This window comes from Populus trichocarpa, chromosome 11, assembly GCF_000002775.5.
Source record: "Populus trichocarpa isolate Nisqually-1 chromosome 11, P.trichocarpa_v4.1, whole genome shotgun sequence".
In the NCBI taxonomy this organism is placed as follows: Eukaryota; Viridiplantae; Streptophyta; class Magnoliopsida; order Malpighiales; family Salicaceae; genus Populus; species Populus trichocarpa.
The window spans coordinates 18,461,711-18,483,711 of record NC_037295.2 but is presented as its reverse complement, the minus strand read 5'-3'; the positions used below and the strand labels follow the sequence as shown (position 1 = coordinate 18,483,711).

Sequence of the window (22,001 nt, the reverse complement as noted above, 5' to 3'; positions counted from 1 at the left end):
TACTTCAACTCAAAGTTATTAAATCTAATTAGACAAGTGAGCAAGCCCAAAACCTAGTTACAAGTTTGGTGAGCTAAACTAAATTAACTTGGATCAATCCAAAAAGGATAACGTCGTTTTGATTTAAAAAAATAAAAACATTTTAAAAAAGTTAAATAAACTTTTTTTTAAAAAAAATCAAACCAGGTTTTATCTGGGTTATAAGCTGACACGTTGAGTAATTTTCACCTGATGTAATTTAAACCCTGACCTAAATCGACCACTAAGCCTAGTCAATTTTTTTTTTTTGGTGAAAAGCCTAGCCAATTTTAATAACAACGCATGCTTAGTGGAATCTTGTTATTAATATTGGATTATAACATATATTGCAACATCGAACATGCCACATTTTTGTCAATCTTCTTTCATTTGTTTCACTACTAGAAAATTAGCAAATACAAATAAGCACACCAACAAAGTATTTCTATCACTAAATTGTACTAAATTGTTTTGACTAAACATACCATTATAGTATTCATCGGTAAATATTGACAGAAATATTCTCACGGTATATACAAAGAGAATTACAGTGAAAAAAAAAATGAATGAAAAAAAAACCAAAAAGTACGATGACGTATTATTTTTACAGACATTTAAATTTGTTGATTAAAACAATCGATAATATTTAATTTATGACCTGAAAAGCAACCCTCCTCTCTCCCTCCCTCATTTCTTTTTCTTCCTCTATTTTTCTTTACATCAAACAACACAAACCCCCCCACACACACGCGCGCGCGCGCGCGCACATAATTGTATCTCAAATCAACCTCCCACTACAAATTCAGTCACCCCAACACTTAGTTTGTTAGCATCTTGTTTCAGTTCAAATTTGTTAATTTTTGTTGCATATGTCATGACTCAATTTTAACCCCTATTTTTGTATATTTAAAAAAAATAAAAAAATTCAAAAACTAATATGTTTTTTCAGTAGTTTTATTTAATTTCTATGTGTCAAAAAAACAAATCTTGTAAATAAAAAAAATGCAAAATGAAAAAATAAAAAAACAATTAAATACAAAGAAGATAGGGTTTGAAATTGGATTGATAATTGAACTTCACAAGCGAAAATAAAGTTTGAAAAATTTTAAATCATAATTGAGATTTGAATTGAAGAGTACATCAAAGAAAAGAGTTTAATTTGATTTGATTTTGCTAAGAGCGGAAGAAACTTGAAGTTCGTTGATTTTGAAATAAATATTCAAATTAGAAATTAAAGAAGATTTGAATTGAAGAAGAAAAGTCAGAATTGGAAGTTAGATTGATAAAAATTGTATAATTAGAGATATAATTAAAAAGAAAAAGGTGATTTAGGGTAAATTGAATGAAATTGAAAAAAATCAAAATCCAAGGATTGTAATGAGAAGAAGGAATGTCTACCTGTATTCTTACTCCAGTCCATTTCAATCCATATAATTCAATTTAGTCCAAATTGATTCATTGATTTCAATCATATTAGTCCAATTGGATTAATTTATTCAATTTTTAATTCCAGAGATTGTAATCACCCAACTATAGCCAGATTCTTGAGCAGTTAAACCCCAAAATCCTGCAATTAATTTCAGATTTTGGATTGCAGTCCTAAGCAATTAAGTCCAGATACCAATCTCCCAATTCCAGGAAATCAGCTATGGAATTCTCTCCTTCAAAATTTCCTGCATCAAATCCCAAACTTTCAGCTTCATTCTCTCCTTCAAAAAGGCATGAACAAGAGACAACCAGGGGGGCCTCTCATTCAGCTAAAAGGATTGACCATACACAGAGCCTTCATGATCCATTTCCTTCAAACGCCATAACTACCCAGTTCCATTCCTCTTATTTCCCACACAGAGACCATCGTCATTGCCATTCCAGTTCCACTGTCCAGATTAACCATAACCACAACACCTCAATAGACTACCAAGTGACCTCTCCAGCCAACCATCGATCACTGATACTATATTTCAGAACTACCAGCCTCTCATTCAACTAAAGGATTCACATAACAGCACACCCTAGACCAACAACACAAAAGCTTCCATCCTTCACTCTCGGCCCCAGCCCTTCCCAACCAGCAGCAGCCTCTCCATCTTGCATCTACCCGCGAGAACAACTATCAGATTGACCACCATGGATTAGCCACTACCAAAACCAATTAAACCATATATCCACGACCAGCCCTTGCTTTAACATCCGAAACCACCAAAGTCACCCACTGCCAGCGTCTTCTTCTTCTTTTTTCTTCTCTCATCAACCCAAACCAGCCTTCATCCCCATCTACAGACGAGAGCCCAGAAATTCCATTCCCACAGTGAGCCCCACCACTGTACACCCAAGCCTCCATTTTCACCATCATCAACCACCCACGGCTGACCCATCAGGGCTCCAGCCCTTCCCTTCATCACCAATAAGCAGCACCAAAGGAAACCCATTTCCAAGTCATCCCCAAATACAGCCCCCAACGAACCCAACTCGCAGCACCCGTAACCTCTCCTTCATCCACAAAGAACTGAGACTGTAATCACCATACAGACCCAAAAACCCACAATCACAGCCTTCCACCGACAGCTCCCTCTCCATTTTAAAAAATACCAGCACAGGAACAAAGGAGGGGACTAAGGAAAGAGAACCTCCAGAAAAAATCAAACCTGAAACCCATGGTCTACCTCGCATAGCCAACACAACAAAAAGAGAAAGAAACAGCCACAATGAAGAGAAGAGTTGAATATTGGTCACGGTCTTTCTTTTTAGAATGAGAGAAGGCTGAGAATGTTGAGAAGTTTTTTGTAACAAAATAAACCAGTGATTTTGTCTTTGCTGTACAGGGAATAATTCCGTAATATTTTCCGCTCATAGGATTTAATAATTTGCATTGAGTAAGGGAAGTGTTCGAAGTTGTTGGTATTTCTTAAAAATTTAAAATTTATTTTTAAAAAATTTATTTTTTTATATTTTTAAATATATGTTAATATTAAAAATTATTTTTAAAAATTAAAAATATTATCTTAATATATTTCTGAATAAAAAATATTTTAAACCATATTTATTATCAAACTCTTAAACATCATCTAAATATAATTTAATCAATACTTGCTGAAATACAATGATGTACATCAGGTTCGTTTTTAAAAAACCCACAAAAATAAATGTTCTAAAATCCAATCTTATTTTTACTATCTTCATGCATCCAACGCCTACTTAAAAACAAAACAATTTAATTTACATGTCTTTTTTTTTTTAAGGATCAATGTCTAGATTTCAAATCAAATATGAGTTACGTTACTGTTAACAATTTCAACAAAAAATCCTTTTTAGAACTTAATGTCAAACATCTTCAACAATTCTTTTATTTTCAAGGGACTAATATCATTTTCTAATATGTCTAAAGATCAACGTCAAACTTTTCACAAAATTAGAAATTAAAAAAAAACTAAAAATAATTAGAATAATTGATGGCAATCAAAAAGATAAATTTAAGAAAATAAACACATAATAAAGATAATCTTTCATAAGAAAGAATGCTGGAAGGGTGATGTTGTTCTTTTCTTCGGTATAACTAATATTTTACCTGAATCTCTGAAACCAATACTAATTTTTAGGATCCCTTGTTTCCTTTAATTACTAAGTGGCGACTCCAATTTTCTATTTTGCCCTCTTTCTGCAACGTTTGCTGAGGTGCAACAACATATTTTTGTAGTGTGTGTGTGTATTATTTGAGTGTTTACTTGTTTTATAGCTTTTTCTCATAGAAATCTAGTGTTTGAATGTATGATTTGTACATGGTAGAGTTTGTTTGAGATTTTTTAAAATTGTATTTGTTTATAAATTGATGAAATTTATTTTAAATTTGTGACTTAGGTGTTTTGTGATGAAATAAATAATGGTTTATTTAACGAGTTCGTTTTATGTTTTATCAGTTTCATTGTTGAGTTAAAATTTTCAGTAAATATATAGAAATTTAAATTTATGTAGATAATTGATAATGAATTAGTTGAACTATTAAAATAGTTTGAACAAGTTTAAGTTAAACCAATGTTCTTTAATTTATTTAGTTTACGTAATTAATTAATACATTTTGTCATCAATATTCTATATAGGTTTGACATAAGTAATGGATAATCGTTCATGGATGTATCGAGATTCACCAAAATTGTTGTGTAGGATGAATTATTGTAATGAGATTTAGGGTTTTATTAATTATATATTATCTAATCCAAGAAATATTAGTGGAAACGATATTAAATATTCATATAAAAAATGTAAAAATAAAAAGTTTATTGATCCAAATGTTGTAACTACAAATCTTCTACAAAAAAGGTTCATGGAGAAATACTTGTGTTAGTTTGCACATGGAGAACCATATGTTCCTCATGAGACCATGGTAGAAAAGATAGTTGGGTTAACTTCTAGTTTTAGCAATGTGCATGAAGTTATAAATGACAATAGTAATCATCGTCAGAATATGGTTATGGATATGATGAGAATGAATTAGGGTTATGTCGGTCAATCTCCAATAGTAGATGAAGAACCCAATATAGACGCGACCAAGATTTTTGATCTTTTGAAAGACTCCGACGAACTATTATGGGATAGGTGCACAAATCACAGTAAATTATCGGTCATTGCACATATGTTCACCATCAAGTCAAATCATGAGTTGAGTGAAATCGGTTATAATAGAATTCTTGAATGGGCAAAAGCATTTTACCTGAAGGGAATAGGCTGATAGAGAACTTTTATGCTACCAAATCCATGATGAAACCCCTCGGCCTAGGATAACATAAAATTGACATATGTATAAACTTCTACATGTTGTACTACCTTTAAAATATAGAGTTGAACGAGTGTAAAACATGTGGCATGCTCGTTATAAACCCAAAACCTACGGCTTTTATCGTATATAGAAAACTTATATGCTTTCTAATCACAACTAGACTGCAAATGTTATTGATGTCACCAACCACTACTAAGCACATGACATGGCATCATTTATATGATGTGATGGATGGAGTGATGGTGCACTTTTCTGATGGTGAAGCCTATAAATATTTTAATAGGGTGCATCCTTAGTTTTCAATGGAATTAAGGTACATGCATCTTGGTCATGTACATACGAATTCAATCCATTCGATTCACTGTTACTTCTTATCCTTGTTGGTCGGTGATACTAACGGTTTATAACTTGCCACTATAGATGTGTTTGATATCAGAGTACATATTTTTATCTACGATCATACTCAGCCCTAATAGTCTAGGTCAAAATATAGATATTTGTCTTGGTCTGTTGATTGATTTGTTGAAATAGTTGTGGTTATCCGGGGCTTTGACATATAATGTATCGAGGACACAAAAGTTTTAGATGAAGGCAACTTTGATGTGAACTATCAATGATTTTCCTGTTTATGGAATGGTTTTTAGTTGGAGCACACATGTAAAACTAGCATGTCTATATTGTATGAAAAATAACAAGGCATTTATGTTAACAAATGATGGTAAAATGCCTTTTTTTTTATTTCCACCAATGATTTTTGCTAACGGGTCACAAGTATAGAAAAGACTTCTTTGTTAGCAGAGTTGAAAAGGATGTTACACCTTCGCTACTGTAAAGTGAAGAATTCTATGATATGGTATTGGAGTACGATGACATTGTGTGTGCGTGGTTTTCAATCCAATAAGCAGAAATTTCCTGGTTTTGATTTGACCATAATTGAGTAAAGCGAAGTATTTTCTAGGAGTTTTCTTAGTGGAAGACTAATCTTCTATGCCATAACCTTGATGTCATGCACATTAAAAATAATGTGTTAGGAAATATTTTTAACATGGTTATGGACGTGAAAGGGAAGACAAACGACAACATAAAGACTAGAATGGATATATCTTTGTTTTGTCACCATAAAAATATAGAGTTGGTTTACGATGGGTCACGTGTCGCAAAGCTCAAAGTCAGCTTTGCCTTAGAAAATAATGCATAGTTACTTGTCTATCAATGACTTAAGAGTATGTGTTTTTCTGATAGACATGCTTCAAATATATCAAGGTTGGTGAATTTGAAAGATTGCAGATTGTAAAGGGGCTGCATTGTTAGGGTTAGAAAGTAAAATTCTTAATTTATAGTATCTTGTTTAGATACACTATATGGATGTTTTAGTAGATACTTTTATGTGTTAGTAGAATAGGTTTAAGTTCAAGAAAAAACCGATTGTATCATACTATATTAGTACCTTAAAACGAACATAACATGAAATCTAACTGTTAGCTTAGACTCAAATTTTTCCATGTGATTCTACATGCAGTTCTCACATGGAAAGTCACTCTATTGTTTACTGAATAGTTGTATCTCAATAGTCAGAATTTTATTATTTTTTTCTAGAAGTTTTTGGATTTATTATTTTATTTTAGATTCTGTTTTAATTTCCTAAATGCCTTTACACTTTAGATTATTTCTTAGTAAAGATAGGTTTTTTTAACTTATTTAAATATCTTGTAAACCTCTTGAAGATATAGCCATTATGTAATTATTTTCTTTGTGAATTTAGAATTCATTCGCAACTCTTTTAAATGTATGTGTTGTTGTTGTTGTAGCTTTTACCTGCATCATATAGCCTTGGGACTTAAATTGTATCTTTTACCTGCATCGATCATTGTAGTTTTAGGCAAGCTCGCTGCTCATATAACAAATCTAGGAAAAAAAGAGAGAGACTTACATTATAGAATTTGAAACCCGAAACAACAAAAAATCATTACAAATGTTCCAACTTGCAATTATGACAAACCTTCAAATAATGCAGGCACATGTAATCAAAATATACACAATATTTAAAATCCCAGGTGCATAATTGCTTTCGTTGGTCTGTGACTATATATGAATACCTGTAACTTCCCAAAAAATCGAACATGGGCACCTCAATCCTCCTCCAAGAAATATCTATTTGTATTCTATACATTCCATTTACCCAATTTAGTATATTACTATAGTTAATAAGGATAGTTTTATTACAATAAGAGGCCATGTCAAAGTTCAGTATGAACAATGCGGTCGTTGTTGGAATCTGCAAGCTCAACCTTTTCTTCCGTCACGTCGTTGAGAATGTAGTCTTGGGAAACTTCTGTCTGCTCGAAGAAACTATAGTCTTTGTCATGGGAAGTTAAGCAATCAGCTGATGGGTGAACAATGCCATATCCAAAGCCTTCGGCCGAATTGCAGTAGGTCTCTACTGTGCCATCCTCCTTCTCCAAGTTTACGTTGCTCAGGACTATGGTGCTGCAAGGAGCTGTGTCACTGCAGGAAAACTTCATCGCTTTTGCACTCTTTGTAGTGCCACTAATATTGCGGTACATGATCTCGCTAATTCTCACTGCTGATGTCTAAAAAAACGAGCAAAATTCTGATCAGATGACTAGGATAGTTATTAAAGAGTAGGTTGTCAAGTATGAATCTAGCACAAAAAATGGAATACGTACCTGGTTTTGGCACGATTTCGGGGAATCACAGTAGAATTGGTCAATGATGATGGGGTTATCAACATTGTCCATCCTGACATTTTCAAAACGTACCCCGCGAACATAACCATTACCTCCCTGCAGCATATAGAGATCCAGAGAGGATATTAGCAGGGGATTTTAGATGCATACTCCATCGAACATTCCTCAAGTCTTGTGAGAGAATATAATTTAAGCACTTCCAGAATCCGAACAGTTTTAACTATGTCCTAGAGTATTACCTGCCAAGTCTTAATCCTGACGCCATTCGTTGTCTCCCTGATAAGTGCAGTATCCAGGACCACCTTTGTGACTATGCCTGTTGAGTTGTCCTTCCCTAGACTTCCAATGCTGAGTGACAGAATTTAAAAGAAAAGGGTTAATAATGAAAACTTGGAATTTCAGTCCCAGCTCTTCTGTATAGATGATGGTAAAACTTGGCCTATAACATCTTCCTTTATGGGATATGACATGATGGCTAGAATCTCATATTTAACTCAACCTGACTCCATGTCCCGGTCCACAATATATTCCCTTCATCTTAATCGCAGAGCTACCGTTGACAATCGAGATGCAATCGTCACCTGAATATACCATAGAATCAACAAAATATGCAACCTGTCAGAAAGTTTGCCAATAATATCCCCAAGATCTCCATTCTAATTATGATATTCTTTACTTGGAGAATAGATGAGGAAAATAATGGGGTTAACGTCTGAAAACCTGTTCCGATTTTGCAATCCTGGAGAACCACATTAGTTGATTGAGCAAAACCCTATTCAAAATGATGAGTTCCATTCTAATTTTTATTTTTATATGATTCTTACTTCAACTCAAAGTTATTAAATCTAATTAGACAAGTGATCAAGCCCAAAACCTAGTTACAAGTTTGGTGAGTTAAACTAAATTAACTTGGATCAATCCAAAAAGAATAACGTCGTTTTGATTTTAAAAAAAATAAAAACATTTAAAAAAAGTTAAATCAATATTTTTTTTTAAATCAAACTAGGTTTTATCTGGGTTATAAGCTGATACGTTGAGTAATTTTCACCTGATTTAATTTAAACCCTGACCTAAATGGACCACTAAGCCTAGTCAATTTTTTTTTTTTGTGAAAAGCCTAGCCAATTTTAATAACAACGCATGCTTAGTGGAATCTTGTTATTAATATTGGATTATAACATATATTTGCAACATCGAACATGCCACATTTTTTTCAATCTTCTTTTATTTTTTTCACTACTAGAAAATTAGCAAATACAAATAGGCACACCAACAAAGTATTTCTATCACTAAATTGTACTGAATTTTTCTGACTGAGTATACCCTCGTAGTATTCATTGGTAAACACCGACAAAAATATTCTCACGGTATATACAGAGAGAATTACAGTGGAAAAAGGAAGAATGAAAAAAAGCCAAAAGTACGATGGCGTATTATTTTTACAGACATTTAAATTTGTTGATTAAATTCATCGATAATATTTAATTTATGATCTGACAAGCAACCCTCCTCTCTCCCTCCCTCGTTTCTTCTTCTTCCTCTATTTTTCTTTACAACAAACAACACAACCCCCCCCCCCCCCACACTCCATTTTATCTCAAATCAACCTCCCACTACAATTACAATCACCCCAACACTCAGTTTTTCAGCATCTCTGTTCCGATTCAAATTTTATTAAGAATTTTCCACTTCAAATAAGCAAAACCATTCATTTTTTATTTGAACTCAATTTTAAAATGTTAATTTTTGTTGAATATGTCATGACCCAATTTAATTTGACCTCTATTTTTGTATATTTTTAAAAAATAAAAAAACTCAAAAAATATATGTTTTTTCAGTGGCTTTATTTAATTTCTGTGTCAAAAACAAATCTTGTAAATAAAAAAAATGCAAAAAACAAATTAAATACAAAAAAGCTGGGGTTTGAAATTGAATTGATAATTGAGCTTCATATGCGAAAATAAAGTTTGAAAATTTTTGGATCATAATTGAGGTTTGAATTGAATAGTAAATTAAAGAAAAGAACTTAATTTGATTTGATTTTGCCAAGAGTGAAAGAAACTTGAAATTCAATGTTGATTTTGAAATAAATAGTCAAATTAGAAATCAATGAAGGTTTTAATTGAAGAAGAAAAGTCAATTGGAAGTTATATTGATCAAAATTGTATAACTAGAGATATAATAAAAAAGAAAAAGATGATTTAGGGTAAATTGAATAAAATTGGAAAAATTCAAAATGCAAGGATTGTAATGAGAACAAGGAATGTACCAATCTCCCAATTCCAGGAAATCAGCTATGGAATTCCTGCAAATCACAGAATTTCCTGCACCAAATCCCAAACTTTCAGCTCCATTCTCTCCTTCAAAAAGGCACGAACAAGAGACAACCAGGGGGGCCTCGCATTCAGCTAAAAGCCTAAAAGGATTGACCATGCACAAAGCCTTCATGATCCATTTCCTTCAAACGCCATAACCACCCAGTTCCATTCCTCTTATTTCCCACACAGAGACCATTGCCATTGCCATTCCAGTCCCGGATCAAAACCAACACTGTCCAGATTAAGGCTTTATTGCCATTTGTGGCAACACCCCACCACCAAGCAAGTGGAATCACCATTAGTGGCACATTTGGTGGCATGGTTTAAGGCTTTATTGGCCCCTCCATGTTGACAAATGTGCTGGAGGGGCCCACCATGTTTGCCTATAAAAGAGGCATGTTTTTTAGAGCAAAGTGAGAGTGTGTGAGAGTGAAGTGACGAGAAGAAGAGAGAAAGAGGAGCTGCTGCCATGGGTAGCAGCCCTGCTGCCATATGCAGCAGCATGTGTGAGCTGGGAGTTGAGTTTGAGTGGATGTGATCCTCCTCGTCCATATATTTATTTTATCCTTTCTCTATCTCTAATAAAATGGACCTCGCCCGTGGATGTAGACAATTAGCCGAACCACGCTAAATATTGTGTCAGTGTGCTTAGCCTTCTATGAGCAACTATCAGTACACCACCGGTCCGCGCATGGGGAGCCGGAATCCCCAACAATTGGTATCAGACCATATGGTTTAAAGTGGTGTTTGATTTTTGCTCAAAAATGAAAGTTGTCAAAACTGTGTTTTGACCATACCACTGTGTAGAAGAGGAAGAGACGAAGCCATTGGTGAAAACCGCGTTGAAATCAGACGTCGAAAACGTCCGCACGCGCCGTCACGCTTCGGCGAGGTGGCTGGCCACGCGCACAGACGCGCGCCACGCGTCACACGCGTCTTCTTCGCCCGGATGGGCTAACCCGACCCAAATGCCAGACGACCCGACTCACGTGCCAGACCCGGATAATGATGACGTCATCATGATGTAAGCATGGCGTTAGCATGCCCAGTCGGCGAACAGTCAGCTAACACGTCAGCATAGTGGGACCCACCTGCCACGTAATCAGCCGCGAGCCGAGCTGAGTTGATCCGAGCCGAGCCGTGAGCCAAGGGACAGGATCCAGTGTAGCTGATCCTACGTGTAACCGGATCTGAGATTGAATCTGGGCCGCTCATCAGGCCAGAATTGTTTTGATCAAATCTTAGCCGTTTGAAATGCGATTTGGACGATTTCAGACTTGTTTCCAACTAATTTGATCGTTGTGGATGCAATGGTATGGTCCGATCATTGAGATTTGAGACCAAAAGTGGTGGTGGTGAATTAATAAAAGAGATGGCCCGATTATGAGGCATTTAAAGGGCATCATGGTGGTCGATGGAGATGAAGAAGAAGAAGGTGCACATGTTTACCCAATTACATGTGCTGAACTGCTAAGTGGGGATTTTTTACTTGCCTTGAGGGAAGGCAAAATTGGGACACTCTGGACACCCGATCAAGTGGACAATTAGAGGTGTAGAGTGAAAATTGATAAAGACCAATCCTGACGAATCTAAGAACTGGTAGTCTCGCCAGATGTTGAGAAATCATGTATTAAACCAGTATATTCCAGATCACTTGTAAAGGAAAGCCGCAACAAAGCTAGCAAATGGTTGTATATACGGAAAGACAATACGATGGATAGATATGGCCTAAGAAGTTCTGTCTAGGAGATTGGGTTTTAAGCGGGACCAGTGTGACCCCTCCAATCTTTCCTGGGAACTTGCTTAGTGGAAGGATTATCCATACGGTACTATTTTCGTATATATAGTAGTTTGTAATGAAACAGTTGAAGACTAGCAAGACGACGGCACAAGGGAACAGTTGAGTTCCGTATGTTCAAGGATCTGATGGAGAGGTGATTTCTCCAAAGAAGTTAGATTCGGTGACTGTGATTTCTCGAGGGAAGAATTTATGAAGACCCTGATAATGGAAGAGAAATACAGCAAGAGGATAAAGATTGACACCCTATTTTGACTTGGATAGGTGTTATGACAGGATGAGCTGCTGTCAAACATAAGCAAGAAATATGGAGAAATCTGGAGAACAGAAATTGCACGAGGGCACACGGAGATTGTGCAGGAGTACCCGTAGGATCTAATGAGGTACTGTAATGAGACAACAGGTGCAAGGAGAAGAAGTGTTCCCAGATGAAGCTCAGAGCAGAGACTGTTAAAGTTTGTACAACAAGAAGTCTCTTGTGCTCTTGATGAAGACAACAGGCGAAGACCTTTTCAATGCATGCAAGGATGGAAAGAGAGCTGTTGCAGAAGCACCTAATTGAGGGGGTGCAAACACCTATGATAAAAGGCGATCGCCAATGATGAAAGGCGAAGACACCAAAGAGAGTTGGTGTAGGTGGAGCTGTCAAGCAGAAAGACACAGAAGTTCCAAACATAGAAATTGAGGTGGAGGATTGCGAGGAGTATACCGCAACTTTCTCTTTTTATGTAGTCAGTGGCAGTAATCTCTCTCATAGTACACATAGTGGTAGAGAATTTTGGAGCCACTTTGAAGCATCTCAGCTGAAGAAGGATGCGACCGCCCCATGACAACGGGCGAAGACACCTTAGAGAAGGTGTAAGGGCCAAAATATTAGCCCCAGTTCAAACCGCCTCATGACAACGGGCGAAGACACCTTAGAGAAGGTGTAAGGGCCATGATAGGATCCCAGTTTAGAACGCCCCAGAGCCAATGTGATGGCAAGATATAAGTGGACAGGTGTATGAATAGCCAATGAAGTGGCTATGATGAGTATGGAGACACATGCAGGATTGACTTTCATGGATATTGCCCCCATGCTAAAGATCAATGAGCTAGAAGACATTTGCCTTGGACAATAAGTGGGTGACTTGTGGAGCATTAAGACGCGGTTGCTATGAAGGAGCAGAGGGCATGCGCAGGTTCCGGGAACAAGTTGACTCTTGTCAAGGTGGTGAGCTCGGTAATGGCATTGTAATACTCAGAGTATGAAGACAGATATGGATCAACCTTTAATGGGCTGCCCCCATGGTTAAAGGTGGAGAGCTACCTGGACTCTTAAGACTAAGAGCGAGAGACTCACGGAGAAGTAAGGCGTGGTTCCTAGGATGGAACAGAGGGCAGGCGCAACTCCTAGATGAGTAGACTCTTGGAAGAGTGGTAAGCTTGTGATCACATTGAAATACTTAATGACTGTCGCACTTGGGAATATTTGTTTGAGGGGGTGTTGTAAGCTTTGGTGTGAGGCTTGAAAAATCAATCCGGACCGAGCATGATTGATACGCTCGAAGGGGAATGTTGTGTTGAAGACGCTCTCAGAATGGAAGCTTGGAAGAGCTGCAGAATGCAAGCTTTTGCTGAAGAAGCAAGAGGACAATTGCCCACACAAATGGCAAAGGGGGTGATTGTTAGGATATTGTCATTTGTGGCAATACCCCACCACCAAGCAAGTGGAAGCACTATTAGTGCCACATTTGATGGCATGGTTTAAGGCTTTATTGGCCCCTCCATGTTGACAAATGTGCTGGAGGGGCTCACCATGTTTGCCTATAAAAGAGGCATGTTTTTGAGAGCAAAGTGAGAGTGTGTGAGAGTGAAGTGACGAGAAGAAGAGAGAAAGAGGAGTTGCTGCCATGGGCAGCAGAGTGTGTGAGAGTGAAGTGACGAGAAGAAGAGAGAAAGAGGAGCTGCTGCCATATGCAGCAGAGTGTGTGAGCTGGGAGTTGAGTTTGAGTGGATGTGATCCTTCTCCTCCATGTATTTATTTTATCCTTTCTCTATCTCTAATAAAATGGACCTCTCCCGTGGATGTAGGCAATTAGCCGAACCACGTTAAATATTGTGTCAGTGTGCTTAGCCTTCTATGAGCAACTATCAATACACCACCGGTCCGCTCATGGGGAGCCGGAATCCCCAACAAACACCTCAATAGACTACCAATTGATCTCTCCAGCCAATCATCTCCCTCACCACCAGCCAACCATCAATCACTGATACTATATTTCAGAACTACCAGCCTCTCATTCAATAAAGGATTCACACAACACCACATCCTAGACCAACAACACAAAAGCTTCCATCCTTCACTATCGAAAAAATACCAGCACAGTAACAAAGGAGGCGACTAAGGACAGAGAGCCGCCAGAAAAAATGAAACCCGAAACCCATGGTCTTCCTCGCATAGCCAACACAACAAAAGAGAAAGAGACAGCCACAATGAAAAGAAGAGATGAAGATTGGTCACGGTCTTTCTTTTTAGAATGAGAGAAGGCTGAGAATGGTGAGAAGTTTTTCGTAATAAAATAAACCAGTGATTTTGTCTTTGATGTACAGGGAATAATTCCGTAATATTTTCCGCTCATACGATTTAATAATTTGCTTTGAGTAAAGGAAGTGTCTGGATTCTGGAAAGCTGTTGAAATCGTTATTTTTAAAATTTTAATTTATTTTAAAATTAAGTTTTTTTATATTTTAAAATTATTTTGATAGTTGATATAAAAAAATGATTTTTTTAAATAAAAAGATATTATTTTAATGCATTTTCGAGTGAAAAATATTTTTATCTTTGCTGTATAGGGAATAATTCCATAATATTTTCCGCTCATAGGATTTAATAATTTGCAATAAGTAAGTGTTTGGGAAGTTGTTGAAACCGTGTTTTTTAAAAATTTAAAATATTTTTTTAAAATTTATTTTTTAATTTTTTTAAATTATTTTGATGTGTTAATATTAAAAATTATTTTTAAAAAATAAAAAAAATTATTTTAATATATTTTTAAATTGAAAATATTTTAAACTGCAACTAATATAACATTTTCAAAAACTCTCTAATTCGATGAATACCCGTTTGAGGTAGAATGACGTGCATCTAGGTTTGTTTTTAAAAAACCAACAAAAATAAATGGGCTAAAATCCAATCCTATCTTTACTATCTACATGCATCCAACGCCTACTTAAAAAAACAATTTAATTTACATGTCTCTTTTTAAAAAAGGAACGAATGTCTAGATTTTAAATCAAATATCAGTTACGCACATTTTTAGCAATTTCAGTGAAAACTTCTTTTAGAACTTAATGTCAAACATCTTTAACGAGTTTATCATTTTCTAACGTATCTAAAGATCAAAGTCAAACTTTTCACAAAATTAAAAAAAAAAAACTAAAAACAATTATAATAATTGATGGCAATAAAAAATTAAATTTAAAAACAAACACATAATATATATAATCTTTCATACGAAAAATGTTGTGAGGGTGACGTTGTTCTTCCCTTGGACATAACTAACATCTTAATTACCTAAATCTCTGGAACCAATGTTAATTTTTAGGATCCTTTGTTTTCTTTAATTACTAAGTGGCAACTCTAATTTTCTATTTTTCCCCTGTCTGCAACGTCTGCCGAGGTGCAACAATATATTTTTGTAGTATATATATATATATATTATTTGGTTGTTTACTTGTTTTATAGCTTTTTCTCATAAAAATTTAGTGTATGAATGTATGATTTGCACATGGTAGGGTTTGTTTTAGATTTTATAAAATTGTATTTCTTTATAAATTGATAAAATTTATTTTGAATTTGTGACTTAGATGTTTTGTGATGAAATAAAAAATTGTTTATTTAACGAGTTCATTTTATATTTTATCAATTTTATTGTTGAGTTGAAATTTTCAGTAAATGTATAGAAATTTAAATTTATATAGTTAATTGATAATGAATTAGTTGAACTATTAAAATAGTTTGAACAAGTTTAAGTTAAACCAATGTTCTTTAATTTATTTAGTTTACGTAATTAATTAATACATGTTGTTATCAATATTCTATATAGGTTTAACATATGTAATGGATGATCGTTCATAGATGTATCGAGATTCACCAGAATGGTTGCGTAGGATGGATTATTATAATGGGGTTCAAGGTTTTATTAATTATATACTATTTAATCCAAGAAATATTAGTGGATGTAATATTAGATGTCCATATAAAAGGTGTAAAAATAAAAAGTTTATTTATCCAAATATTGTAACGATGAATCTTCTACAAAAAAGATTCATGGAGAGATACTTGTGTTAGTTTGCACATGGAGAACCATATGTTCCTCATGAGACCATGGTAGAAAAGATAGTTGGGTTAACTTCTAGTTTTAGCAACGTGCATGAAGTTGTAGATGACAATAGTAATCCTTATCAGAATATGGTTATGGATATGATGAGAATGAATTAGGGTTATATCGGTCAATGTCCAATACTAGATGAAGAACTTAATGCAAACGCGGCAAAGATTTTTGATCTTTTGAAAGACTCTGACGAACCATTATGGGATAGGTGTACAAATCACGGTAAATTATCGGTCATTGCACATGTGTTCACCATCAAGTCAGATCATGAGTTGAGTGAGGCCGGTTATAATAGAATTCTTGAATGAGCAAAAACATTTTACTTGAAGGGAATAGGCTGAAAGAGAACTTTTATGCTACCAAATCTATGATGAAACCCCTCGGCCTAGGATAACATAAAATTAACATGTGTTCAAACTTCTTCATGTTGTACTACCTTAAAAATATAAAGTTAACTGAGTGTAAAACATGTGAGCATGCTCGTTATAAACTCAAAACTGACATGGGAAAGACTTTTATCGCATATAGAAAACTTAGATGCTTCCTAATCACACCTAGACTATAAATGTTATTGATGTCACCAAACACTACTAAGCACATGACATGAAATCATTTACATGATGTGGTGGATGGAGTGATGGTGCACCCTTCAGATGGCAGCTGAAAAGGGGGAAAGGGTTAAAATGATTTAGGGTTAGGATGTTTCTTTTTATACCTTTTTTTAAGTTATTTAGATTTAATTAAACCGGTTTGGTTTGGTCCAGTTCAATCAGTTTTAGCTTTTTTAAACCGGAACCGAACCGGACCAAGTGGTTTTTTTATTTTTTAATCAGTTTATTCGGTTTTTTCTATCGGTTCAGTTTTTTCAGTTAATGTTTTCTCTATTTTTTTGATTTAGTCAGTTGATCGGTTTTTTTAAACACCCTCAATATGAACAACTAAAGTTCCAGTAGTCTCAGACCTTTTCCCAGCTACTTTTTATTGTATAGCATCTCATTCGATGTTGTTGTCATAATTCCATTGACTTTATGGTTTCCTGAACTCATGAATAAAACTTCAATTATTATACCAAAAAAATTAATATATATCACTTTTTGCCTCCTTAATTTTCAATCCCCCTGCCTTGTGTATCAAAAACCGAAAGCCCCAAGATTACTTATATAGGGATTGATGAGTACTTAATCGGATCTTAGATGATGAATGCTCACATTGATATATTCATATGAAATATTTTCTTACAGTCTTCTTTAGGATTTCGAATCCAAAAAAATAACATGAGGAGTAAACCTCAATATCTATTAGACCAATTATTACAAAGCTAAAATTAAAATTAAATTGAGAGAGAGAGAGAGAGATTCACGGTCCATTACTGTCACTCTTGAAAAGTTCACTATTGCCACTGTTCATTGAATATTTATTTACTACCACCTATATATTTTCACTCTTCATAACCTCTAAGAATTATAATGTAGACATTGAGAGAGATCGAGCATGATTAACTAGAGTACTGAATTAATTAAATCATTTTTATCTAGCTACCTACCTCATATTTTTATCATTGAATTGAATGTCTATTTCAGGATAGGCAAGAACCTAGTTTTAAAAAAATTTCTTGCAACACACTCCTCGTCCCTCCACTGAAATGGTTTAAGCTGAGTTTTTATTTTTCTGTAAGAATATTTATCTAGTAATTTGTGGCAACTTCATTCTAAAGTGTTAACTAGAGAAGAGAAGCGGATTAAAAACATCTTAATTACATGAGTGATTCTTGTAGAGTTTTAGTACAAGAGAATAGCTAAATTGTAGTGCTTTCAAATTTCTAGATAATGATAGAAATATCAGATTATGTTATCTTTCTTAATCTTCTCCTGAGGTTCTCCGGTTGACAGCCAGTAGTTTATTTTATTGGTTTGTTATTCAACTCCACAGTTTTCTCTACGTTGCTCTACTATTCTCCCCTAAGCTCGTAAGACTTGTAATCTTGAGGTAAAGGGTTCAATTCACGTCTTCACAACATCTTACGTACGTGATCATTAAGTGGATCATTAAAGGCACATTAGCATATTATTCAATATTTTGTAAATTGTTCACCAAATTGCTGTATTTTATTAAATAATTTAGATCTGATCATCATCGAGGATTCAACAACCACGATTATTGTACGTCTTTCTACTAAATTTCGATTGCTCCATGACAGAATAGCTTGCTTATTACACATCATTTTGGGACTGCAATTACTGTTTATTTAACCAAATTATTACAACAAATCAAGGATGCTGGTTCTGTGAAAAGTGCCTAAACAGGGTGATCTAACCACCCTTCTTTCTGGCCCTGCGTTACTCTTCAACTTCTCTATCTCATGTGAAGTGGAAGAGGTGGGATGCTTTGTTCATGCCTGAAAATGTTGTCTGGATCAACTTTGCTCTTCACTAATGCCAACCTGTAGAAGTTACCCTTGAAGTATTTAGCACCCCAAACACTTGCCTTAATAAAGCTAGTGTTAGTGTTCCTGTTGATGCCCAGATCAAGATCCCTGTAATTCACATATGCTTCCCTTGGATTCTTGGAAACATAAGGTGCCATGTACTTGTAAAGCTCCCTGATCCACTTTACGTGCTTTCCAACATCCCCTGAAGCATCCTGCCAGCCAGTTACATACTGGATCATGAATAGATCACCCTTTCTATGGGGGAAAGGAGTCTCAAACTCAGAGATTTTGCTCATCATTCCACCAAAAGGATTCCATATCATGAAACCGCCTTCTTCTTTGAAAAGCCTTTTCCAAATACCTTTCAGTGCAGATTCAGGGATAGGTTCTTGGACAAAATCTGACTTGGCTTTGAAGTAGCTCTTCAATACGTTATTTGCTTGAAGTAAAGCTTCGGGAGGTGTATTGCTCGGATAGCTGCCAGTGTATAGCACAGATTCGAGCCAGGTAGTTTCGATGCAATCCTTCTGTGTCAGGCCCAATTCTGGAAAGCTAGATTCCATTACCCTGAGGAGTCTCTTGGCATCACCAAGAAACACGGCATTATAGGAAGTTGTGATGGTTCTGTTGCCTGTGGTACCGGCTGTTTGAATGCTAACTCTAATGAAGAGATCTTCGTCGAGTTTGTCAGCAACTTGCTGCCATCTATAGAGGAGCTTAGTGGCGCCTTGTTCCAAGGTCTTAGTAACTGTAAAGACTGTTACAGTTTCTGGAACAGGGACCAATTTTACTTTCCAGGCAGTAATAATACCAAAGCTTCCTCCTCCTCCTCCTCTGATTGCCCAAAAAAGTTCTTCTCCCATGGCTTTTCTATCAAGAATCCTGCCCTGAGCATCGACTATGCGAGCATCGATGACATTGTCAGCACCGAGGCCGTATTTCCTCATCATAGCACCATAAGCACCACCTGTAATGAGCCCACCCATGCCTAAACTGGTGCAAAGGCCAGCAGGGAAACCATGCGTTTTACTTTTTTCAGCAATCCTGTAGTAAAGTTCACCATTTGTGGCGCCTGCCTGAACCCAAGCGCTATTATCTTCGATGTCAACGTCAACAGACCGTAGCTTGGCAAGGTCTATAATAATGAAAGGGGATTCAATTGCAGAGACATAAGAGACAGCCTCGTAATCATGGCCTCCACTGCGAACTCTAAAGTGAATTCCAAGCTGTTTGCAGCAAACAACAGCTGCTTGAATGTCGGATTCATTGAATGGTGTGAAGATAAACTCTGGCTTTGGCACTGAAGGCAATATATACCTCAGGTTTTGAGCAGTAGAAAGTAAAACTGTGGTGAATGAAGAGTTATTAATTGGAGTGTACAAGGCAGTGGAGAAAGGAAAGGAGGATTCTGAAGTTGATGAGAGACATTGTAGAAACGTATCCTGAATTGGGTATGAAAATACAAATGGAGATAGGAGTAGGACTACAAGTATTGAAAGAATGGAAGCACTTGGAAACACCATTTTTGCCTGCTTATTTCTCTATCTCCCTGGCTTGTGTATCAAAAGCAGAAGCCCCAAGATTACTTATATAGTAATCTTGATGTGTATGAGTCACATTAATCAGGGATTAAATGTAAGCCTTATTGTAATGATTTTTATTATATCTTCAACAACCAACAGGCAACTTGGGCCTAGATATTGGTCATCTATGCTTTTCCCATGTGAAATTCCTGCTTTGATAAATATTTTACCTGACTTTTCTTCTAAGGGGTTCTTCAGAAACTAGACGGAAACTTGTTCTGGTCACCATTTGGTTTCTCATTATATTGCTCCATTCACATGATCTTAACCATTTCTTAGTGCTTGGCGCTACATGTGTTGGGCTATTATAGAGTTCATACTGGCTCCAACCCTTTGAGATTCTGAAACAACCTGCTTCTGCAACTATTGAAAATCTCACTGGTAGGAGAGAACATTATTCGTTTGCATACTTTAGTCCTACCCCGCAGCCAATCAAGAAATTTGAACTAAAATTCTTAATTGATTGCCATTCACACATATATTATTTGGTTGGTATTAATTAAAAGTCATCTCTTATTTATGTTTTATAATAATTATTCTACGACTGTTTTTGTTCTTCTTTCAAAACTAGGTTTCTTCAAGTTGCAAGGGAATTTTACCTCTTGTCAGCAGTATCATTGAATTGAATGTCCATTTCAGCATAGCAATTTGGTAGCACCCTAGTTTGAAATCCCTCCATTGAGATGGTTTTAGCTGAGTTTTTCTTTTTATGTGAAAGAATATTTATCTTGTAATTTGTGGCGGCATATACTATATTTTCTATTGCCTGTTGCCGTGGTTATTTTATTTTATTTTATTTTTATAGTGTTATTAATTCAATAACAAGTAAGGGATTGTCATCTACATTATTATCCAGAACTCCATCCTTAGCTTTCCTTAGAAAAAACTTTGAAATCTCCGTCCTTCGTTTTCCTTAGAAAAAACTTTGAAATCTTGAATGACTAATAACTGAGAGCAAACTAATATAGAATACGTCACGGTTGAGGATTTCTGAAGGGTCAAAGATTGTTAGCCTCCAAGAATACAAAAGCCGAACCCAGATTGGCGGCTCAGGTCCACTATAACATCGAGTTCATGCCTGTTGCAATATTTAGCAGCCGACATTGAAGACCTCCTATCGTATGCCTTGAAACCTTTTCTTTTTTTTCATAAACTCATGATTCTTTTCTTTTGTTTTCTCATTTAATATATTTCAAATCACTTGAATGAAAAAAAAAATATAATAAAGCTATTTTTGTTTTGACAATAATATGTATTAAACTAAAAAAAAAACTAATATATATATGAGCTAGTATGTACAACATGGTTCCCTTTCATTTTTAACGCAGTTCCTAGGAAACAATCATCTCTTAAAGCAATTAATATGCTAATTTTTATTTTTATATGATTCTTACTTCAACTCAAAGTTATTAAATCTAATTAGACAAGTGAGCAAGCCCAAAACCTAGTTACAAGTTTGGTGAGCTAAACTAAATTAACTTGGATCAATCCAAAAAAGATAACGTCGTTTTGATTTAAAAAAATAAAAACATTTTAAAAAAGTTAAATCAACTTTTTTTAAAAAAAATCAAACCAGGTTTTATCTGGGTTATAAGCTGACACGTTGAGTAATTTTCACCTGATGTAATTTAAACCCTGACCTAAATCGACCACTAAGCCTAGTCAATTTTTTTTTTTTGGTGAAAAGCCTAGCCAATTTTAATAACAACGCATGCTTAGTGGAATCTTGTTATTAATATTGGATTATAACATATATTGCAACATCGAACATGCCACATTTTTGTCAATCTTCTTTCATTTGTTTCACTACTAGAAAATTAGCAAATACAAATAAGCACACCAACAAAGTATTTCTATCACTAAATTGTACTAAATTGTTTTGACTAAACATACCATTATAGTATTCATCGGTAAATATTGACAGAAATATTCTCACGGTATATACAAAGAGAATTACAGTGAAAAAAAAATGAATGAAAAAAAACCAAAAAGTACGATGAC

At 35.2% G+C, this 22,001-nt stretch overlaps 2 protein-coding genes across 2 annotated transcripts; both read right to left on the bottom strand.

Moving 5' to 3' along the window:
* Window positions 1–6,695: 6,695 nt before the first annotated feature.
* On the bottom strand, window positions 6,696–10,135 carry LOC127903958 (probable polygalacturonase At1g80170). The gene is made up of 6 exons (XM_052445130.1): window positions 9,935–10,135; window positions 8,218–8,269; window positions 7,997–8,078; window positions 7,737–7,845; window positions 7,477–7,593; window positions 6,696–7,380 (listed from the first exon to the last, which is right to left on the bottom strand). Exons 1-6 carry the CDS (start codon window positions 10,133–10,135, stop codon window positions 7,027–7,029), a joined length of 915 nt encoding a protein of 304 aa, XP_052301090.1. The 3' UTR covers window positions 6,696–7,026.
* A 7,928-nt stretch (window positions 10,136–18,063) lies between these two features.
* Window positions 18,064–20,087, bottom strand: LOC112323320 (berberine bridge enzyme-like 15). The gene has a single exon (XM_024580938.2). The coding sequence runs from the start codon at window positions 19,938–19,940 to the stop codon at window positions 18,342–18,344; it is 1,599 nt and encodes a 532-aa protein (XP_024436706.1). The 5' UTR covers window positions 19,941–20,087; the 3' UTR covers window positions 18,064–18,341.
* Window positions 20,088–22,001: the final 1,914 nt, after the last annotated feature.